General features: G+C 38.3%; 1 protein-coding gene across 1 annotated transcript in view; it reads right to left on the reverse strand.

Annotated features, from left to right (window-relative positions):
- The window catches only part of LOC138173825 (oxalate decarboxylase OxdD-like), a 22,037-nt gene extending 20,195 nt beyond the window's left edge, over positions 1-1,842 (reverse strand). The window contains exon 1 of the mRNA XM_069103921.1: positions 1,697-1,842. Coding sequence (XP_068960022.1) covers positions 1,697-1,777 — 81 coding nt within the window. The 5' untranslated portion in view covers positions 1,778-1,842. The remainder of the gene's footprint in view (positions 1-1,696) is intronic.
- Between the last annotated feature and the right edge of the window lie 20,869 nt (positions 1,843-22,711).

Genomic DNA, 22,711 nt, shown 5'->3' on the forward strand with positions numbered 1-22,711 from the left:
TAACTGGCCGTGTCACCTTGAGCAAATTACTTAACCCCAATTGCTTAAAAAAAAAAAAAAGAACTATGGAGTTGGAATGTGGAGCAAAGCAGACTATTTTCTTTTTTGTTTCGTTTTGTTTTTTTTTGTTTCTTTCTTTCTTTCTCATGGTTTCTCCCATTTGTTTTAATTCTTCTATGCAATATGACTAATGTGAAAATGTGTTTATTAGGAATGTGTGTGTAGAGTCCATATCAGATTGCAAGCTATCTTGGGGATGGAGAGGGGGAAAGAAAGGGAGAAAATGTAAAGTGAATGTTGAAAACTAAAAATAAGTTAATTAATAAAAATGTCATCTAGTTCAACTTTCATTTTACATATGAAGAAACTGAGGCCTAGTGAGGATAATAATAGCTGACAGATGCCAATTTCAGGTTTGTAAAGGCTTTGCATATATTATTTATTTAACTCTCATAATAAACCTTCAAAGTGGGCATTGCAAGTGTTATCCCCAGTTTACAGATGAGGAAGCTGAGAGCGAAAGGTTAAATGACTTTTCCATGCCTAGGCGAATTATCAACATATAGTATGGGTTACAGATCTGTAAGATATATAAGTTTTGTGTATCTAACAGAATGTAAAGAAGTAATTATTTTAAAAAATAATAATGCAGTTATGAGTTAATGTTATATTCAGAAATAATTTTTTTTCTTTTTCCCCTTTTACTTCAAAAGAACCACATATTCTTTAAAAATTTAGGCCTATGAATAAATTAGAATAAATTTTTTTTAAGATGCCTAGAAAATATTGGAGAATGAATTTTAACCCAGGTCATTTTGGTCTCCAAGTCCAGACCTCTATCCACTACACAATGATGCTGGTGCCCGAAGATCCAATATAAGGTTTTTATGATCTACTGTTCCATATTTTTCTTGGCCTGACAGCTAAGATCAGGGGCAAAACAAAAGTCATCTTAAAATAAATTTATTCTAATTTATTCATACGCCTAAATTTTTAAAGAATATGTGGTTCTTTTGAGGTAAAAGGGGAAAAAGAAAAAATTTGTTTCTGAATATATAACAATAACTCATAACTGCATTATTATTTTTTAAAATAATTACTTCTTTACATCTTGTTAGATACACAAAACATACTTCATAGATCTGTAAATACACCATTCTTTATGTTGATAATTTGGCCCTGGGTATTTTGAACCTGCAGCTAGGTGGCACAGTTGACAGAGCACCAAGCCAGGAATCAGGAAGACTTATCTCCCTGATTTCAAATCTGGCCTCAGGCACTTACTAGCTGTGTGACCCTGGGGAAGTCACTTCACCTTGTTTGCCTCAGTTTCCTCATCTGTAAAGTGAGGAGGTAAAGGAAATAGCAAACAACTCCAGTACCTTTGCCAAGAAAACCCCAAATGGGGTCATGAAGAGTGGGGACACAAATGAAAAATGAAACAACATCAAACCTAATTTTGTATCCAATCATGTTATATATGATCCATCCAATTTCAACCCTACTCAGTGTTCTATGCCAGAATCAGAAAATCTGAGCTTTCATCAAGAGATTTTGCTTTTTTAGACTCCAATTTCCTCATTAGTTACATGAGGAGGTTAAATTAGATGTGATCTCTAAAGCCTCTAATAGCTCTAACATTCATTAAGTCCATACTGGAAGGAAAAAGTAATTAAAACCTTAAGAAGTAGCTTACCAGTCCATTCGTGTTCATCTTCCCCCTAGAAGGAGTGGAGGGGAGGACATTTTCATGCATTTCAAAGGCTGAATTTTCCATTGGTCCAAAGATGTAGACTGGTAAACCCCTAGAAAACAAAACTACCTGGAGTTTGCAAGTGGATTGAAAGGATGCCTGAGAGAATGATGCAGCATTCAAGGGAAGCAGACTTATATAGCTGAAAGACAAGGAAATGAGCTCTGCATTTCTACCTCTGAAATGAAAGCCTTTGAAATAGCCAGCAAATAAAAGCAATAAAAGCACTTCCTTTACCCACCTAACTTATGGGAAGTTTCTCAATTTGGCCTTGAAGTGAACAAACTCCTGTCTGCTTCTCTCTGTCTGTCTGTCTCTCTCTCTCTCACACACACACACACACATACACACACACACGCACACACGCACGCACACACACAGCAAGACATTGGAAGCAAGTCATGGAAACACTGTTGATGGACAGCAGGTCAGTCCCACTTATCACCATCATTATCATACAGTAGGAAGCCAAAGCCCGTTTGAGGTATGACTGTAAATGAGATGTCTGTGTGAGTTTCAGGGAAATGTGGTCTATCACTTCCTTCTTCTTTCTGAAATTACATTTCATTGATATCTTTTGTCTTTACATTGCTTAAATTTCTTCCGGTATCCCTCTCCCTCCCAGAGATAAATATCAGCAAAACCAAGCAATACAGCAAAAAAAAAAAGGCCCAAAATTGATGCAATGTAACACACGCATATACCTCGCACCTCTTCAGTGGGTGGGAGGAGGTATCTTCTCCCTTTTTTCTTTAGAGTCCTATTTTGTGGTTATTGTTCACATTCCCATTCATATTGTTGTAGTCATCCTGTATATTGTTTTCTTGGTTCTACTCACTTCACCCTTCATCAGTTCGTGTAAGTCCCTGCTTCTCCATATGCATAATATTCATCATTTTTTATAGCACAGGAATACTCCACTGTAGTCATGCACCATAATTTGTTTAGTCGTTTTCTAATCAATAGGCATCTACTTTATGTCCTTTTTTTTTCCTGCCACAAAAGATGCAATTATAAATATTATGGTATATAGGGGGAATTTATTCTTATCAATATGCTCCTTATATATTATCCTTAATCATGATAACTCTGAGGCAGAGTATGGCCATGTTAGGCACCATTTGCATAATTCCAACTTGTTTTCCCAAATGGTTGAACTAATTCACAAATGCACCAACACTTGTATCAGTGCACTCATTAGTGTACCCAGTTTTAAAATTTTAAATTTCTTTACCAATTTGCGGCACATCAAGTGAAAACGAAGGGTTGTTTTGATTTGCATTTCTCTGATTATTTCAGAGCATTCTTTCATAGTTTGGATTCTTCTTTCAAGAACTGTTTGTTCATTTTATTTCTTTTCAATTGGGTTTTTTTTTCATTATGCTATGCATTTAGCAAATTCGGAGCTATTTCTGCTGATGAAAGGGGAAACAATGGCAACACAGAAAACACAACATATATGCTACATTGTTCAGTTGTTATTGTTCACTATTTTTCAGTCTGACTCTTTGTGAACCCTTTTGTGGTTTTCTTTGCAAAGATACTGGAGGAGTTTGCTATTTCCTTCTCCCCTTCATTTTACAGATGAGGAAACTGCTGCAAACAGGGTTAGGTGATTTGCCCAAGGTCACACAGTAAATGTCTGAGGCCAAAGTCTTCTTGATTTCACATCTGGCATTCTGTCCACTGGGCCGCCTCCATAACCGCCTGTATGCTACATACACACCACATAATTCAGATTTTATAAGGCTCAGTAAAATGAGGGAAGAAGTTAAACTAAATCATCCAAGCTCTGCTAATGAAATGATTTCACCTCAGTTCCCTCATCTTTGAAAAGAGGGCATTAGACTGAGTGACCACTAAGGCCTTTTCTAATTCTAGGTCTACAATCTTGTGATCCTGTGATATCTCTGAGTTTTATAGTTCCAATGTTTGTTGATTCTCTAGTTTCCCTTTTTGGACCAGCCTGAATTTCTTCCTGGTGTTAGTTCACTCTTCGCTGCTCTGAATCAGTGGCAGGAATGGTAGTTGGGAGAAGAGGCAAAGAGAATGAAATCTAATTAAAAAGCATGGCAATCTCTACACAACCAGGAGATTAAAATAGCACCTTGTACTTTGCCCATAGTGTACCTTCTTTCGTCATAGTATGTTGTTATTCAGTTGTTTCAGTCGTGTCTGACTCTCCTTGACCCCATTTGGGGTTTTCTTGGTGAAGATACGGGAATGGTTTGCCATTTCCTCCTCCAGCTCATTTTACAGAAGAGGAACTGAGACAAGCAGGGTAAAGTGACTTGCCCAGGGTTACAAAGCGTCTGAGGCCAGATTTGAACTCCGGAAGATGAGTCTTCCTGACTCCAGATGTGGCACTCTCTGCACTGTACCATCTAGCTATGCCAAAACTGTAAGGCAGGCTCATTTTTGTGGGGGGTTTTATATTTCCTTCCTGATTCCAGGCTTGGGACCCTATCCATTGTGCCACCTAGCTGCCCCAAAAGAAGTTTTACTTTGATTATAAGAATACAGTTGGCAAACAAAGGTCAAAGACACATTTGGCTAATTTTGGTTCTGGCTCTGGCTCTGGTTCAGTTGAGTACCAAGGCTTTACCCTGGATTCTTTTTTTCTCTACGGAGACAACTCTCAAGTCATGGCAAATATAGCCAGCACAGAGCAGAGAACCTCCCAGGTCTGAGAAGATAGGAAGACATTTCAGTGTTTTGTTTTCTTTTTGATTTTGTTTTTAATAGGATCGAGGGAATGTTAGGGATTATGTCATCAGTACAAAGCCTTCTGTTACACAATAAACGATTATGCTCTGGGTGCCTATATGGCAGCTATTGACCATCCTAATACCCAGGGGTTTGGAATTCTATCTGTGCTATAGTATAGGGACATCCCCCTTAAAATTATTCTATCCCCACTGTAGTCTAGTGGACTTTTGTCTTGAAAATCTATGTGTTCCCCAGGGTCTACTCCCTCCATAGTGAGGTAGATAGGTCTGGTTATAGCATGACACAACTATATACACACCCCAACTCACATATTCATAGCAATGTACAATGCCTTATTAATAACTGTAATAACAATACTAGCATTTATACAGTGTCTACTATTTGCCAGCACTGAGCTGAGCAGTGTACAATGCTATATTAACAAATAGCTAACATTTATATGGCACCCACTATGTGCCAAGCACCGTGCTAAGTGACTTACAAATATTATTTCATTTGATCCTCACAACCATCTTGGGAAGTGATCTTCATTTCAAAATTGAGGAAACTGAATTTGAATTACTTTTCCAAAGTCCACACAGCTAGTAAGTGTCTGAGGCCAGTTCTGACATAGTCTTCCTGACTCCAGGCCTACTGCTCTAGCTACAGCATCACCTAGCTGCCTCTGTCAGGACTGGCTGAAAGGATTCGGGAGATCTGGCTTAGAGAGAGGCAACACCCTGTAGCAGCAAGCACCCCAGCGTCCCCAGGGTGGCTGCTCACACAGGTTCTTAGATCTACTTTGATAAAGGAAAGCAACTCAAAATGGGTTAACAAGCTTACTTTAATCAGTCAAACATATATTGTTTACCTCGTTCAGGGGAAAAAGGTCAGCACCCTGAACTTCAAAGTATACAGGCAGAATTATCAAGACAGAAACAGATCAAGTAGACAGCTTTCCAAACTGTGCAACCATTACATCCATACAAAATCAACATCTGGGTTTCAACATCTGGGTTTTTCAAAGCTGGGGGGCTCTCAACAACAGCTTCCCAGAATCCACATCAAATCACATAACACTTCTCAAAGTGAGCCTCAAAACAAAGCCTCACATCAGGGCTTATATAGCCTTCTCCTGGCTCAGAGAATGTAACAACCTTTTGGACCCACTGGCCAATCAAAAAGTATCTATTGAAAAACAAGCCTCCCACCCCAGGCTCCAGGTGCACTTTAGCCTAGGGGCAGGGAAGATCTTCAAATTTACATTCCCATTACATACCCTGGCATCTCCAAACACTTCTGGAGCTGTCATAAGGGAAAAGAATTAGGTTTGTTCTGCTTGGCCTCAAAGGGAAGAACTGGGAGTTATAGATGTAAGTTGTAGAGACATACTTTGATTCCATGTAGGGAAAACGTTCCTAACAATTGGAGAGTCGAAAGTCAGGGCTTTCATTCCACTAGAAGTCTTGATACAAAAGCTTTTAGTCATTTGTTACGAGTATTGTAACAGGTGATTTTTGCTCAGTTATGGGCTAGACAAGACAACCAGCTTTTTGATTCTGAGATTCTGTGTAAATGTTATTATACCTGTTTTGCTGATGGGGATACAGGCTCAGAAAGGTGAAATAACTCACCTATGATTATACTACTAGAAAGTTATCAGGGCTGGGATTTGAAGCCAGGTATCCTGACTACAAACCCACTATTCTTTCCACATGTGCTAGGAAATGTTCCTAAAGTCAGACTTCTCATAGGAAGATTTACAAGAACTGATGCAAAATGAAGTGATCAGAACCAGGAGAACAATACACCTAACACCTACCATGTTTCCCCGATAATAAGACCTATCCCAAAAATAAGCCCTCCCCTTACTGTGTAAGATTCCTCTAAAATAAGCCCTCCCCTGAAAATAAGCCCTATTGAGATTGCTACTGTAGTGAAGGTGATCCCCTGCGCTACGCGCTACATTATGGTACCCTCTGTATGCACCGTCCCCACCCCCCCCGGATGAAACGCACGCCGCGCTCTGAGCTGCATCCAATCAGAACTGCAGCAGTGAGTGCGTCATCCTGTTCTTCCCCAGTGATTTGCTTGCTGGTGCCATTGAGAGCAGTGCCGCGGAGGAGAGCTGAGGCAGGACAACATAAAAACCCGGTATGTAAGCGGGAGTGAGGGGGCATGATGGAGGATAAAAAGGGCATGATGGAGGAAAAAAGAAGAACTCAGGGGGCATGATGGAGTGAAAAGAAGGACTGATGGTCATAATTTTATTATTCTGTCTGTTTTGACCCCCAGACATGAGTACAAAAAGGAAGAGCTATACTGTTGAGTATAAGAAAGCAATTGTAGAGGAGTCACATGGCAAGAATCTTGCAGTTTTCTGTAAAGAAAAACTTTTGGATCTTTGAATGGTCAGAAAATGGAGAGCAGATTATAATAACCTCAATCAACAGGTGGATGAGGGAAAAGGGGAAAAGCGCAGGTCTGGATCAGGTCTGCAGCCCTTATATCCTAACTTGGAGATCCTCATTGGTGAATGGATTGCTGACAGGAGAGCAAAGCCTTGGTTGTGCGCAGGGCTGATATTCAAGCATTTGCCCTTTCAATGGCACCAGAGTTTGAAATGGTCTCAGAAGGATTCAAAGCATCACAACACTGGTTGGACGGTTTCTTTCAACGGTATGAACTGTCCCTAAGAAGATCAACAACACTGTTTAAGCTGGAAGATGCTGAAGTTATTAAACGTGCACTTGCATTCAAGTCCTTTATTGATAGGATCGACATTTCCAAGTACCAAACCTGCAATATGATTGCTATGGATGAAACTGCAGTGTTTATGGGACAAGATCTCAAACAACAATTGCTCACAGGGGTGCAACGTCAATCTACATTCCCACCACTGGCTATGAAAGTGCACGGGTCACCTGTGTTTTGGCAATTCGTTTGGATGGAAAGAAAGCCACACCTCTAATCATCAGTAAGGGCAAGAAAGATAAGATTGAACGTGTATCTGGCATTTACCTTCTTGAAACTGAAAAAGCCTGGTGTACACAAGCCATTATAAGAAAGTGGGTTGACAGGGGCGGCCAGGTGGCTCAGTGAGTAAGAGCACCGGTTCCAGTGTTGGGACGACCTGGAGATCGAATCCCGGGCTCAGACACTCAGCACCACACCCAGAAATAACTGGCCATGTAACCTTGAGCAAGTTACTTAACCCTAATTGCTTAAAAAAAAAAAGTGGGTTGATTTAATGCTGCCACTTGTTATGCGAGGTAACCAAAGAGGTCTGATAGTCTGGGATTCAGCCAGCACTCACCGTGCTAAAGAAATGAAGAACTTCCTTGCAGAGAGAAGACTAGATCAAGTAATGATTCCTGCAGGAATGATTGCCTATCTCCAGACCCTTGATATTGCAATAAACAAGCCATTCAAGGACCATTTGCGCATGGAAGTCAATGACTACATTGAAAATAGAATGGAAAGAAATCAGCGTGGAAACTTTGTGAAGCCCTGTCTGCAAGAAGTCGTGACTTGGGTGAAGAAGTCATGGGATAAAATTACTGACAGCTGTGTTGCCAAGGCACTACGAGCAGGTTACCTGGACAAGACATATTCATTTAAAGAGAGCTATATTGCTGGCCATGACAGATTGGGTCCACTTCTTCTGAAGGAAATGGAGGCGCAAGACATCCAGGACGGAATTCAGGGTATGGACACTTATGACGATGTTGTTGAAGAAGATGACATGATCATTATTGAATAAAGGTACATTTTTTTGTTCACATTTACCTGTTTATTAAAATTGCTGTCAATGTTCATGAAAATAAGCCCTCCCCTGAAAATAAGCCCTCTGGTGTTTTTCTGTCCAAAAAAATTAATAAGACAGTATCTTATTATCGAGGAAACACGGTACAATGACGTAAACAGAAAGAACAACAGAACCTGAAGGCTGTATGATGATAATGAACAAGCTTGGCTCCAAAAAAACATATGAACACGAAAAATGTACCTCCCTCTATTCGTTGAAGAGGTAGGGACTACAGGTATGGAGCACTGAATACATTGTCAGTTTCTATTAATACGGTTTTTAATAGCTGAACTACTTTCTTCCCCTCTTTTTCTTTATTCTTGGTTACAGGAGCTGGTACAAGGGTTAGGAAAGGAGGAAGGCAAGACACTTCATTCACATGCCACAATGCCTCTCGATTTCCACTTGGTCCCCAGTAAATAAGGTACTTCCCCACTGGTATCTTGCTGCCTGGGGATAGTCCCAGAACACAACCCTCAGAAAGGACATAATTAGGACATGCTGCGGGTTGGGCCACTGCTGCTCCATTTCCCAGGAGAGGCTTTTCCTTCCTAGATCCTTGGATCCCCAACCTCCCAATCCCATACTGGAGCTGCAAGCCCAAAGAGGTCAACAAATTTATAAAGTGACTTATGAGTAAGTTTAACCTTCATTCAAAAGTTCTCCCCAAAACTCTAGAAACAATTTTTCAAAAAACTTAAATAGATCTGTTTTCTATGTTTCTTTTCTATTCTCAGGTAATTTATGACTCTTATAGTAAACAGTTCCTCTATTGACAAGGAAAGGAAATTTAAGCCAGAACAGAAATCAAATAAGCATGAATATTTTTTTTATCACCTCATAGCTACTCCCAAGGAAATAAATGTAATTCAGATTTGTTACCTACTTAACTTTGATCTATGACGCTCATTTCTACTGCCAAAATGTCACAGGAGCAAGCCCCTGAAATATTGATGCTCAGTGATTATCACATTCAACTACCTAAGACTCTTGTGAAAAGAAACTACCCCAAAGTAATTAAACTGTCACAGTCAAGAATGATGGGTTTCCTTTAAATTGGGGATATTGAATTGGGCCCACACATAGATGAGTCACATTAGCAGAATATGTACAAGAGGCATTTAGCACCACTAAGGAAAAGCTAGGTCAGGAAAAATATTCGTGGTCTGGTGGCTGAAGGGTTAGCCTTGGGGCCAAGAAGCACTGAGTTTGGTTCCTGACTGATATATGTCAAATACATGCCTCTGAAAAGTTACCTAATTACTTAGAGCTCCTATGCTAATGAACTCACAGATCTGCCCCCAAAAGAAATTTCAGGCTAGAGAGAAAATTTGTCATTATATTTGAATATATAAATATATATGTACAAGAATGAAAAACTAAGAATCATATTTAGAGCTGGAAGGAACCTTTAGAGGCTGTTGAATACAACAATCTCATTTTACCAGTGAGGAAGCTGAGGCCCAAGGACAGACTTATCCAGGGCCACACAGGGAGGTAGTAACTGAGGCAGAGGCTTGGATCCAAGCCCTATCCACTATCGCAGATTGTCTCCTAAAAGCACCATCTCTTCAGTTTCAGGGAATTGTTTTGCATTTCAAATTAAATCCTTTTTAAACTTCTTCCCAATTTCTAAGATATTACCTTGCTGGGGAATATGCTGTTATGGGGGTTGTTCTAGAAGGCAGTTAGGAGGCTCTAATTTTCTTTTTGTATGAGTGAGGGGGTGTAGGGACTTTAGGGAAAAAGTTGTACAGGGAAGAAAATGAGGGATAGGTAATGGGAAGGGAGGGAATAAGCATTTATTTATACAGCCACTACTGTATGACAGTCACTGTGTTGAGGGCTTTAAAATATTTGATTCTCACATAACCTCACAAGGTAGATGCTGTTATTAACCTCGTTTTATAAGTTGGGAAAACTGAGGCAAACAAAGCTTAGATTAAGTGACTTTGTCTGGGGTCACACAGCTAGTTAAGTGTTTGAAGTGGGCGTCTGCCTACCTGAGCTTACAGATGAGGAAACTGAGGCCCACTGTTGTGCCCACTCTCTATTCTCTTCAGTCTCTCCCTATCTACTGGATTCTTTCATGCTGCCTACAAACATGCTAATTTCTATTCAATCCTCAAAAGCCCTAAAAACCCCCAAAACCCTCTCTTGATGCTACCTTCCCTGCTAGCTATCAACCCATATTTCCTTCTCTTCCTCTCTAAACTCCTTGAGAAATCCATTTACATTAGGTGCCTTGAATTTCTCTCCTTTCACAGTGTTCCAGATCCTCCATAGTCTTGCTTCTGATCTCAATTCATTTAAAACTGTTCTTTCCAAAGTCACCAGTGAGCTCTTAATTGCCAAACATAATGGCCTATGCTTAATCCTCATCATTCTTGACTTCTTTGCTGCTTTTAGCACTGAGGATCACTCTTTTCTTCTGGATACTGTCTTCTCTCTGTTTTCATGACATGTTCTGCTGGTTCTCCATTCAGCTATTTAACTATTCTTCAGTTTCTTTTTTTTTTTTTTGCTTTTTGGAGAGGGGAAGGCTGGGCAATTGGGGGTAAGTGACTTGCCCAAGGTCACACAACTAGTAAGTGTTAAGTGTCTGAGGCTGTATTTGAACTCAGGTCCTCCTGACTCCAGGTCTGGTGCTCCATTCATTTCCCACCCAGCTGCCCCACTTCAGTTTCTTTCATTAGTTCATCTTCCATGTCATACCTACTACCTGTGGGGGTCCCCTGAGGTTCTGTCCTGAGTCCTATTCTCTTTTCCCTCTCTATACTATCTTTTTTTTTTTTTTAAAGCAATTGGGGTTAAGTAACTTGCTCAAGGTTACACGGCCAGGTGTTTCTGGGTGGGTGCTAAGTGTCTGAGCCCGGCATTCTATCTCCAGGTCATTCCAACACTGGAGCCGGTGCTCTTATTTGCTGTGCTACCTGGCCACCCCCTCTCTATACTATCTTACTAACTCACAATTACCAGGGGTTCACTTGTCATCTCCTAGCAGATGACGTCCAGATTTATATGCCCAGACCTCATCCCTCTCTTGTACAGTCATGTGTCTCCACCTGCCTTTTGGACATTTGGAACTGGATGCCTGATAGGCATCTAAAATTCAACATATCTAAAACTGAATTCATTATATTTCTCTCCCAACTCTCCTTGTTTCTGAACTTCCCTACTACTTTTGATGTTCAGTTTCTAAAGTAGAAAAAGTCCTGTTGTATGGACAGACTATGATGTATTGGGTTTATTTCTGAGTGCTACATTTGAGAAGTAACTTGATGGGCCTGAGTGTGTGAGGCAGCATGATGTGGTTATATAAGGCACTTGACTTGGAGTCAGGGGGACCTAAGTTCAAATCCCACGTCAGACATTTACTTTGTGACCCTGAGCAATTCTGTTCTTCAATTTACTCATCTTTAAAAAGATGGGATTGCATCTTGCCCTACTAGAAAGTTAGGGGGAATGGGGGAATATATAAGAGAGAGCAGATTGGGGGAAGGAGTATTCAGTAGGCTCGTTATCTTGGGGTAGGGTTAGGGGAAAGATGGGAAGAAAATTTGTGACTCAAAATGTTGTGGAAATGAATGTTGAAAACTAAAAATAAACAAACAAAAAGATGGGATTGCACTCGGTGACTTCTAAGGTCCCTTTCAACTCCAAATCAATGATCTTCCATGTTCAGAAAAGGTTAACCAAAAGTGCTGAGGAAACTGAAAACCATGCTAAGCTAGGATGTTTTGAGGGAATTAGGAATGTTTTTTAGTTGGAGAGAAGACCTAGGGGGAATATGAGAGTAGTCTTCAAGTGTTTGAAGGGTTACCATGTGGAAAAGACTTCCTGTGCTCACTCCTAGAAAGAACAAGAACTTGGGAAACAGAAGATAGAGTAAAACATACTCAAGCTTGAATTACTTCCCTATCACTGGGGATGTTTGGGTTGGATGGTCACTCATAGAAGATGTTATAAAAGTAATTCACTTCTTTAATAGTGAAAGGGTTAGATGAGGGGTGGGAAACCTTGGGTGTGACCTTTTGACTGAGTCCAAGTTTTACAGAACAAATCCTTTAGTTAAGGGAATTTGTTCTGTGAAATTTGGATTCAGTTAAAGGGCCACACTTGAGGACCTAGAGGGCCACATGGGGCCTTGAGCCTGCAGTTCCCCAGCCCTGGGTTAATTGAACTTTGAGGCTTTATGATTCTATGATTCAGTTCCTTAGTTATAAGCAGGTAACATAAATGACCTGTTACACATCACTCCTATTCTCTTCTCCCTGATATGAGGCCACTCCTTATTGCCAGGAACAGATCTGAAGAGTGGCCAGTCTGCCTGGCATGGGATACAATCTGCTCGATCGGTCCTGCCACTTTTCTTCCTCCTTTCAAGGAGTTTGCCCTCTCTTTCCCAAAGCCACTCATCTGTTCTCTTCTTTTCACTGCCTTCAGTGAAGTTAATTTTACTTCAGGTAATATCTTCCTCAAATAGACACCTTGTCTTAATAAGACAGTCCTCCAATTTAGGAATGAGTAGTTTCCCCAAAGTTTTTTTTTTTTTTTAAGCTGGCTGTTTGGAACAGTATTATAAATGGTGCCAGGCTGGCACACAAAGACTCAATTACCCTATAATATTTCTGGAGTATTAAACTATTTATATATAGCATAGTTTCTGTGGGAAAATGAATTCTGGGTTTCAACTTAGAATACCTGGAATAAAATTCCGCAAAGTCAGCACAAATTGCTAGGGAAATAGGCCGGGGTGGGGGGAAATGTTTATAAGAATGGAGCAGAGAGAGGTGGTGCCAAGATGGCAGAGAAAAGCCAGGAAGTTGCCTGAGCTCTCCCCAGTTTCCCTCAGAAACAACATTAAATCAATTCTCTTAATGAATTCTGGAGCAACAGAACCCAGAAAAAGATGAAGTAAAACAATTTTGCAGCCCAAGATAACTTAGAAGGACTTCAGGAAAGGTCTGTGTCACTTGGGTAAAAGGGAAGTGCAGCCCAGCACAGGCAGTGTCCAGGGAAGTCAGCAGGATTCTCTTAGCCACAGCATACATTAATAACTAAGGCCCTGTGATCCTGGATCAGCAGGCAAGCTGTGAGGTCAACAGCCCTAGTGCAGCGGGCAAACTTCCAGTCATGAAACTCAGGGGATGACCGGTGTGATGAGGTTGGGCCACCCTAGCTTAGAGGGCAAACCACCAGCCCTGGAGGCCCTGGCACAGAAAGTCAATGACCTGGCCCCTTTGGGAAGTGCCTCCTGTATCCTAGGAGCAGAACGCAACTTTAAAAGTCACAAAATAGGCTAGAAAATGAGCAAAAAAGAAGAGCCTGACTATGGAAAGCTACTATGGTAACAGAGAAGATCAAAATACAAAGAGGACAATAATGTTAAAATGCCTCCATGTGAACCCTCAAAGAGGAATATGAATTGGTCTCAAACCCCAAAAGTCCTCTTGGAAGAACTCAAAAAAGATTTTAAGAATCAAATAGAAGAGGTAGAAGAAAAATTGGGAAAAGAAATGAGAGTGATACAAAAGAATCATGAAAAAAGAGTCAATGGTTTAGAAAAGGAAGCACAAAAATTGGCTGAAGGAAACAACTCCTTAAAAAGTAGAATTGGCCATATAAAAATGAGGTACAAAAGCCAACTGAAAAAAATAATACTTTAAAAAATAAAATTGGACAAATGGACATTAACGACTCTATGAGACATCAAGAATCAGTCAAACAATAAGAAGAATGAAGAAATAGAAGAAAATTTAAAATTCTTCAGTGGAAAAACAATCGACCTGGAAAATGATGCAGGAGAGATAATTGAACAATTATTGGACTACCTGAAAGCCATGATCAAAAAAAAAGAGCCTGGACACAGCATCTTTCTTTTTTTTTTTTTTTGACACAGCATCTTCCAAGAAATTGTCAAGGCAAAGCACCCTGATATCCTAAAACTAGAGAGTAAAATAGTAATGGAAAGAATCTACTGATCCCCTTCTGAAAGAGATCTCAAAATGAAAACTACCAGGAATATTGTTGCCAAATTCCAGAACCATGAGGTCAAGGAGAAAATACTGCAAGAAGGCAGAAAGAAACAATTCAAATATTAAGGAGTCACAGTTAGGATTACACAGGACTTAGCAGTCTCTATATTAAAGGATCAGAGGGCTTGGAATATGATATTCTGGAAGTCAGAGGAGCTTGGAGTACAACAAAGAATCAACTACCCAGCAAAAGTGAGCATGATCATTTTGGGGGAAAAATGAATATTCAATGAAATAGGGGATTTTCAAACTTTCCTGATGAAAAGACCAAAGCTGAAGAGAGAATTCTATCTTCAAATAGAAGACTCAAGTGAAGCATAAAAGATAAAGCAAGAGAGAAAAAACCCCACCAAGTTATTGAATAAAGTTAAACTGTTTTCATCTTACATGGGAAGATGTTACTTGAAACTCTTAAGAACTGTATCTTTATTAGGGCAGTTAGAAGGAGTATACATAGACAGAGGGTATGGGGATAAGTGGACTTTGATGTGATGATATAAAAAAATTAAGGGGTGAAGAAAAGAATTATACTGGGAGAAGAAGAAAGGGGAAGGCAGAATGGGTTAAATTCTATGACATAAAGAGGTGTAAAAGACCTATTACAGTAGAGGGAAAGAACAGAAAGGGCGTGAGCATTGTTTGAACCTTCTCTCATTGGATTATGTAGTTTGCGTTATATATTTTTGTTTGCATGTTGTTTCCCCTGTTGGATTGTAAGCTCCTTGAGTGTAGAGACTGTCTTTTGTCTCTTTTTGTACCCCTAGTGCTTAGCACAGTGACTGGCACATAGTAGATGCTTAACAAATGTTTATTAAGATTCTATGATTATTTTTAAGAAATTTTTTTCTTACATTGGGCCTAAAGCCTCCTCTTTCTAAGTAATAGGTCATATTTGCAAAGCACCTTATATGCTACGTCATTTCATCTTCACAACAACCCTGTGAAGTAGATGCCATTATTATACTGAGAGAGGTTAAATGACTTGTCCAGTTGGTAAGTGTCTGAACGAGGATTTTGAACTAAGGGCTTCTGCTTCTAAGACCAGAGTTTTATTTGCTAGAGTCCCTAGCTGCCATTTCTCCTTGTCCCTGGGAAGGATAGAGAGGCTCTAGAAGGGGAAAGATGGAGTGTTGCTAGCTTTATTCTCAGCTACAGTTTCTCCTGAGTTGACTTTGGGTGGCTTCCACATGACTTAGTCCTTCATTGTGGTGGCATCAGTAGTGATGGGTGGTGGCTGGTGCATAGGAGACCCATTCATTTCTCATCTCTCTCACTGCTGTGCAGGTGCTGCATTCTCTCATGTGTTGCTTTTTTCAGCTATTACAGAACCTCCTTAAGTTTTCAATTGTATTTTGTGATACCTCTTTCCACTTCTGGACATTGTCATCAGTCATCTTCTACATAGTTATTTTTCATTTATGATTTTTCTCCTCTAGTAATCCAGGAAACAGTAGCCCAGATGAATGATGGAAACAAAGCTATTAAAAAGACAAAGACTTTCCTGGTGAAATATGACCTGAATATGATTCAGAGTCCATAGGTTGCTCCTGATTATGAATCACTTAACAGTGATATCATTCTTAAAGCAGATTTTTTTTCCCTGAAAATCCCCTCTAGCTTGCTAGAATGGCTACATGTTCAACAAACCTTTTCACCTTCTGTGCTTTCTATAGGAAATACTTTGCTTGCACCCCTCTACTTAAGTAAAATACAAAATACCTAATGATTATTTATCTATGTATTATATAAATTATGCATATAAACACACACATATATGAAATGTGCAAAGATCTAATACACTGGAAATTTCATGAGGGCAGGTCTTAAACTTTTATCTACCCTAATGCTTATATGTGTGTGTATGTGTATGCTCACTGAATGTTTATTGAATTACTAAATTTCAATTTGTGGACTCACTCATTCAACAAGCATTTTCATGTCTCTATGTGTCAGGGATAAGGGGGCCTGTGGGAAGAGGGATAACTTGGGATCAAGTCCTACCTCATACATACTGGCTCTGTGATTCTGGCCAACTCACTTAATCTCCCAGTGCCACAATTAGCTCTGAAAGACTTTAAGTTGTAGAACAGGTGGCAATTTCTTCGAATAGTTTCCTTACCAGGAGCTCCTTATATCACAAGTCTGGGCCAAAAAAAAAAAAATGTGTTAGGTTCTGGGGATAAAAAAATAAAAACAACTATAACAATTTTAAAAAGTAGTGCCTCCCTTTAAGGAATTTGTTCTACTAGGAGTGTGGAGGAAGATATGTACAGAGACAAGTAAATACATGGAACTGGAATATTTAATTATTCCAGGATTCAACAGTGGTCCTAATAAGCGTCATTTACACACAATTTCTGAATATAGCAATTAATTTTATGGTCTTTCAAAATTTAAATTCTGATGACCTTGGGGTTGTCAAAATTTTTCTGTGCCATTGGAAATCAACCTTATAGTCTATTTCAAACAAATCAATACTTAGAATTATTACCACGGTGTAGAGCCAAGAGAAAAGAGTGAAGTGATAAATTTTTCCAAGCTTTCCTAACAAAAGATCCCAAAAAGAAAACTCCTAGGAATATTATAAACAAATTCTAGAGTTCCCAGGTCAAGGAGAAAATACTGCAAGCAGTCAGGAAGAAATAATTTGAGTATTGTGGAAACACAATCAGGATAACACAAGACCTAGCAGCTTCTACATTAAGGTGTCAAAGGGCTTGGAATATGATATTCTGGAGGTCAAAGGAGCTAGAACTAAAACCAAGAATCACCTACCCAGCAAAACTGAATATAATGCTGTAATAGGGGAAAATATGGTCATTCAATGAAATAGAGGATTTTCAAGTATTCTTGATGAAAAAGCCAGAGCTGAACAGAAAATTTGACTTTCAAATACAAGAAGCAAGAGAAGCATGAGAAAGTAAACAGGAAAAAGAAATCATAAGGAATTTATTAAAGTTGAACTATTTACATTCCTACATGGAAAAACGATAATTGTAACTTATAAGACTTTTCTCAGTATGAAGATAGTTGAAGGGAATATATATGTGTGTGTATACATACACACACATATGTATACATATATATGTATGTATATATAGGAGAGTGTATGTATATATAAATATATATGTAAGTGCGGGCATATGTATGTTTATGTATACATAGAGGGCACAGGATGAGTTGAATATGAAGGGATGATATCTAAAAAATAAAAATTAAGAGGTGAGAGAGGAAGTTATTGGGAGAAGGAGAAAGGGAGAGATAGATTAGGGTAAATTATCTCATAAAAGAGGTAAGAGAAAACTGTTACAATGGAGGGGAAGAGCAGGAAGGCAAAAGGGAATGGGACAACCTTATTCTCATTGAATTTGGCTTAAGCAGGGAGTAACATACACACTCGATTGGTATTTTACCCCACAGGAAAATAAGGGGGTAGAGATAAGAGGGGAGAGGATAGAAGGGAGGGCATATTGGCAGAGAGGGTAGTTAGAAGCAAACATTTTTTAAAAGGGATAGGGTCAAAGGAGAAAATAGAATAAGTGGGGGACAGAATATGATGGAGGGAAATATAGTTATTCTTTCACAATATATTTGATTTGGAAATGATTTGGGTAACTACACATGTACAACCTATCCTGAATTACTTATCTTCCCAGTGGAGGTGGGTGAGGAGGAAAGAAGGAAAAAAAAATCTGGAACACAAAGTTTTAAAAACAAATGCTTAAAAAATTTGTTTTTTCCATGCAACTGGGAAATAAGATATACAGGCACTGGGGTATAGAAATCCATCTTGCCTTATTAGAAAGTTAGGGGGGTGAGGGGGGAGGATACAAGAGAGAAGAGGTTGGGGGAAGGGGTATTCAGTAGGCTTGCTATTTTGGGAGTGGGGTAGAGGAAAGATGGGGAGAAAAAATTGTAACTCAAAATCTTGTGAAAATTAATGGTGAAAACTAAAAATAAATAAATTTAAAAAAAATTTATTGGACTACCTGAAAGTCATGATCAAAAAAAAGAGCCTAGACATCACATTTCAAGCAATTTCTAAAGGAAAACTGCCCACATATCTTAGACTCAGAAGGAATAGGAATTGACTTTCGGGGATCCTAAAATGAAAATTCCCAGCAATATTATAGCTAAATTCTAGAGGGTCCCAGGTCAAGAAGAAAATACAAGCAGTCAGAAAGAAAGAATCCAAGTGTTAACAATACATCCAGTAAATCATCAAATATAATTAACCCTTAAAAAGAAAAATAACACCAAAGATACATTGCCTGGTACCACCACTGTTCAGACCTGAGAATCTCAATCTGTTATACCAGCAAATTCATTTCTAAATTATTTTTGCTTCAATAATAAACATCCAAGCCAAAGTATTGTTATCTTACCTCTGAAAAATTTGGTTAATGTGACTAGGTGTGTTCTTGCATCTCCTATCTCAGTCACACCAGTGTTAATAATTAATTTTATCAATCTCAAGCTAAATTTAATATCTCATTGTACTGCGGCCAGCGCAGTTGGTGGGCTAGCAAGCGGTGAGAATAACAAGATGGGGGTGCAATCAATAGTCTGTTTATTACAGGACCATTTCATACAGAGCCAAAGATGCAAGGAGCTCACTGAGTTTTTATGCCCCCCCAAGACAATGTAGACACCCCAAAAGAATACAGACAATGTAGAAAGATCCTCCCTCAAAGGAATGCAGACAATGTAAAAGGAGCCACCCTTAATCTTGTTTACTATTTACCCTTGCTTAGGGTAATATTCTAGGGTCATATCTAGGAGGCATAAACAAAACAAGATTACATACCCTCTTGCTTATCTGCCCTGTAACCTTGCAGGGGGGGGGGGGAACATACCTTAGCGAGGTCAAGGGACCCCAAAAGTTCCCTACATAATACATCCCCCTGCTTGTCTGCCAACATTTCATTAGCGAAGCTGGAGGGCTTCTGACAGTTCTCTACATCATCGTCTCTTCAGAAAGCAGTAATTTTGTTATTCTGTGAATAACTTTGTATTTAAGTAAGCTAGGGTCCTTATTAAAGTTTTCAAGAAATTCTTTTGTGCACTTTATTAGCTGATTTATTTTTCATTCAGTTAAGTTCAGTGAGCAGGGTCAGGTTTGTTTGTAAGTGTCCTACAGAGAAGCAGGTAAATGTCCTATGTAGGAAAACAGGTTCACCTGCCTCTTGACATCACCTTCCTTTCTGAAATTCTTTTCATCAAGGACCCTATCCAATTATATCTGCAAAACAGACTTTCCCGAAACACATATCTACCCTAGGTACCCCTGCCCTATGTAAACTCCAGCAGCTCCCTATTGCTTCCAGTATATAATATAAACTCCCCCACAACCTGACCTTAACTTACTTGTTGTATGTTATGTGACATTCTCTTTCTATTTGTACTAAAATGTTCTCCATGCCTGTAATATACTCCTTCTTACTGGTCTTTTAGAAACACCCATTTTCTGGAAGAGACAGCTTAATGTAATGGAAAATAGCAGTAGCTCTGGAGACAAGAGGACCTGGTTTCAAATCCTGCCTAGAATACTTTCTGTGGGGATAATGTCCTTGTGCAAAGCACAAACTTCTTAGACAAGAAAAGAAGCATTTATTAAGCAAGGCTGTATGTTGAGGACTGGTGAAACCAGCACATGCAAAAAAGACAGTCCTTGCTCTCAAGGAGCTTATGTTCTAATAAAACAAAACGCAAAAGGGGGGTGGAAAGCTAGGGGATAGGAAAGGGAAGATACTGACAGAGGTTGGGGGGAGAGGGCATTATAAAGAGTGTGGGGACACACAAACAAAATATGTACTGTCAAGGCTTATATCAGGCTTCTTTTTAATGAGTGATTACTATAGCAGAAACAGGAAAAACAGAAGTTTGTGATCCACATGTTTTTTAAAATAACAATTAGAAGCCCCTCAAATTAAGCAGAGAAAAGGAGATATATAAGATGTTCCAAAAGTCTTGGAGCAACTTTAAGCCCACAACATAAAAAAAAAAAACCTTAAACTGCACTAAGACTTTTGGGACACCTTGTATTTCACAGCTTTGCCTAGGGAGAATTCTTACCTAAATATAGAGATGATAAAAAAAAGATAATGTGGACAAATTTAACTACATAAAATCAAAAAGTATGTGATGAAGCAAAAAAAATGCAGTTAGAACTAAAGGAACAATTGGAGGGAAAGTTCATAACAAATTTACCTAATGTCTAAGATATGTAAGGAATTAATCTAATAAGTCTTCAAGTCAATACATTTTATAGATAGTGGGTTCTTAATCTTTTACTTTACCTGATTATTCAGGATTTTTACCCTGATGTCCCCAGAATTCATATTCCCTATTTTCAATCATTTTGACCGCATTTCTAACAGCTTCTAACTTAAATCTTTTAGTTTAGTCTACCAGCCATCAGTCATCTTTTATATAACTAGAAACCACTGACATTAGTTTTACAAAAAAGATAATTCTGTGAGACTAACTCGATAAGAAATTTTTATTATAAGTGTAAAAACTACTTACAAAAACAATGAAATAAGCATACAAAACAAGGAATAAAGTTTCAGATAGATTTTTTTGTACTTAAGGTAGAACCAAATAAATTCCATTAATCAGTAAGCATTTACTAAGCATCTAGTATGTAGAGGGGACAAATACAAAGAATGAAGTAATCTCTGCCTATACTTTCAAGGCACATCAAACAAAAAAGAAATAACAAAATGCTTTTGCTCAGTGTCCCTTCAGAGACAGCTGGTGATGAAGTAGATAGAGCTGGGTCTGGGGTGAGGAAGACCTGAGTTCAAATCCAGACTGATCAACTTAAAATCTGTGTAACCCTGGGCAAGTGATTTAATCTGTTTATCTCACTATCCCCAATTGTAAAATGGGGATGATAGCACCTACTTTCCAGGGTTGTTGTGAGGATCAAATGAGATAACGTTTGTTAAAAGCACTTAGCATCTCCTAGGCAGTATATATATATACACACACACACACACACACACATATGCCCTTTCCCTTTTCCCTTCCAGGTAGCTTAGTTTATGTTACCTCTAGATTTATTATTTTTTTAAATATAGTTATAGTCTACACACACACAGAGTTCCAGTTTTTCTGATCTCCTTACATCATTTTGTATAAATATTTCTACATTTCCTGGTATTCTTCACATTTCATCACTTTATACAGATACTTCTTTTATTTCCTGGTATGCTTCACATTATATTTTTTATACTACCATAATAAACCATTATTATATTAACTTCATAATTTATTCGGTCATCTCCACTTGTCAGATATTATTTTTTCTAAATTTTTGTGACTACAGAACTGTATTTTGTACAAATGTCATTTTTTTTCTTTTTATGATGTTTTGGGGATAAAACTGGAATAGTTGGGTCCAAGTGTGTTATTGTTTTAAGACTTAATAAATTTTGTTTTCCAAAATGTATGTTTGTACCAGACATCAATGTATTAGCATGTTTACTTCCCCATAATCCCACCACTAGATTTATTAAATTTTGCTATTTTTTTTTCTATTCAAATGAGTGGAAACTGGTATCATAAGCTTTTCTTGACTTTAGTTTCACATTAAAGATTTGCATATCTTCTCATGTTTGTATTTCCTCATTCACAAATAGACTACCCTTCCCTTTGGCCATTTTCCCAACAGGAAGAGTGAATTGTCAGTTTTATAGATGTGCATAATTTCCTTATAGATTCTAAATGTAATACCACACTAGTATCTAATATGCAACAATAACTACAACTATCGTTCCCAACCTATTTCTTTTCATTTTAGACATTACTTTTTTGCTGTGTAAAATCCTTTTTTCTTCAGATAATAATCAATTTGTCACCAATTTCTATTTGTTTGATAAAAATGTTCCTCCTCTCTATAGCTCAGATGTTACTCCTTTTTTTCCCCCAGATTTTTTTATATGAGACCACTGATCTATTAGTTTTTTTTTTCTATATTGATTCCACTGAGTTAATCAGGTTCTTTTTGGTGAGGTATGGTTCAAAAGCTATTTTTCTGGTTATGTGACTACCCAGTTTTATTGACTTAATTTAACCAATCCAAAGCACTTTTAAAAATTTATAAAAAAAAAAAACTTTTTTTTTTTCAGATTGGCTTCTATCTCTATGTTCTGTACTCTGTTTTATCCATCTGTTTTCTCTATTCTTTTTCTAGTTTTAATAAATATGGCTTTGCTAGTGTTAGGACTCACTTTGGTATCTTCCTTTTTTAGTGTTTAGTCTGATTTTTCATATGAATTTGGTCATAACTTTAATTCTATGATATAGTCTATTACTTTGTTATATATTGTGGTGAGTCATTGTTATCTTAGAAGATATTGCCTATATGTCAATATTATTACAAATGTTATTAAAATA

The sequence above is a fragment of the Petaurus breviceps genome, unplaced genomic scaffold (assembly GCF_028583685.1).
Source record: "Petaurus breviceps papuanus isolate PSGF00001 unplaced genomic scaffold, PetGlider_PUasm1.0 129, whole genome shotgun sequence".
Lineage (NCBI taxonomy): Eukaryota > Metazoa > Chordata > Mammalia > Diprotodontia > Petauridae > Petaurus > Petaurus breviceps.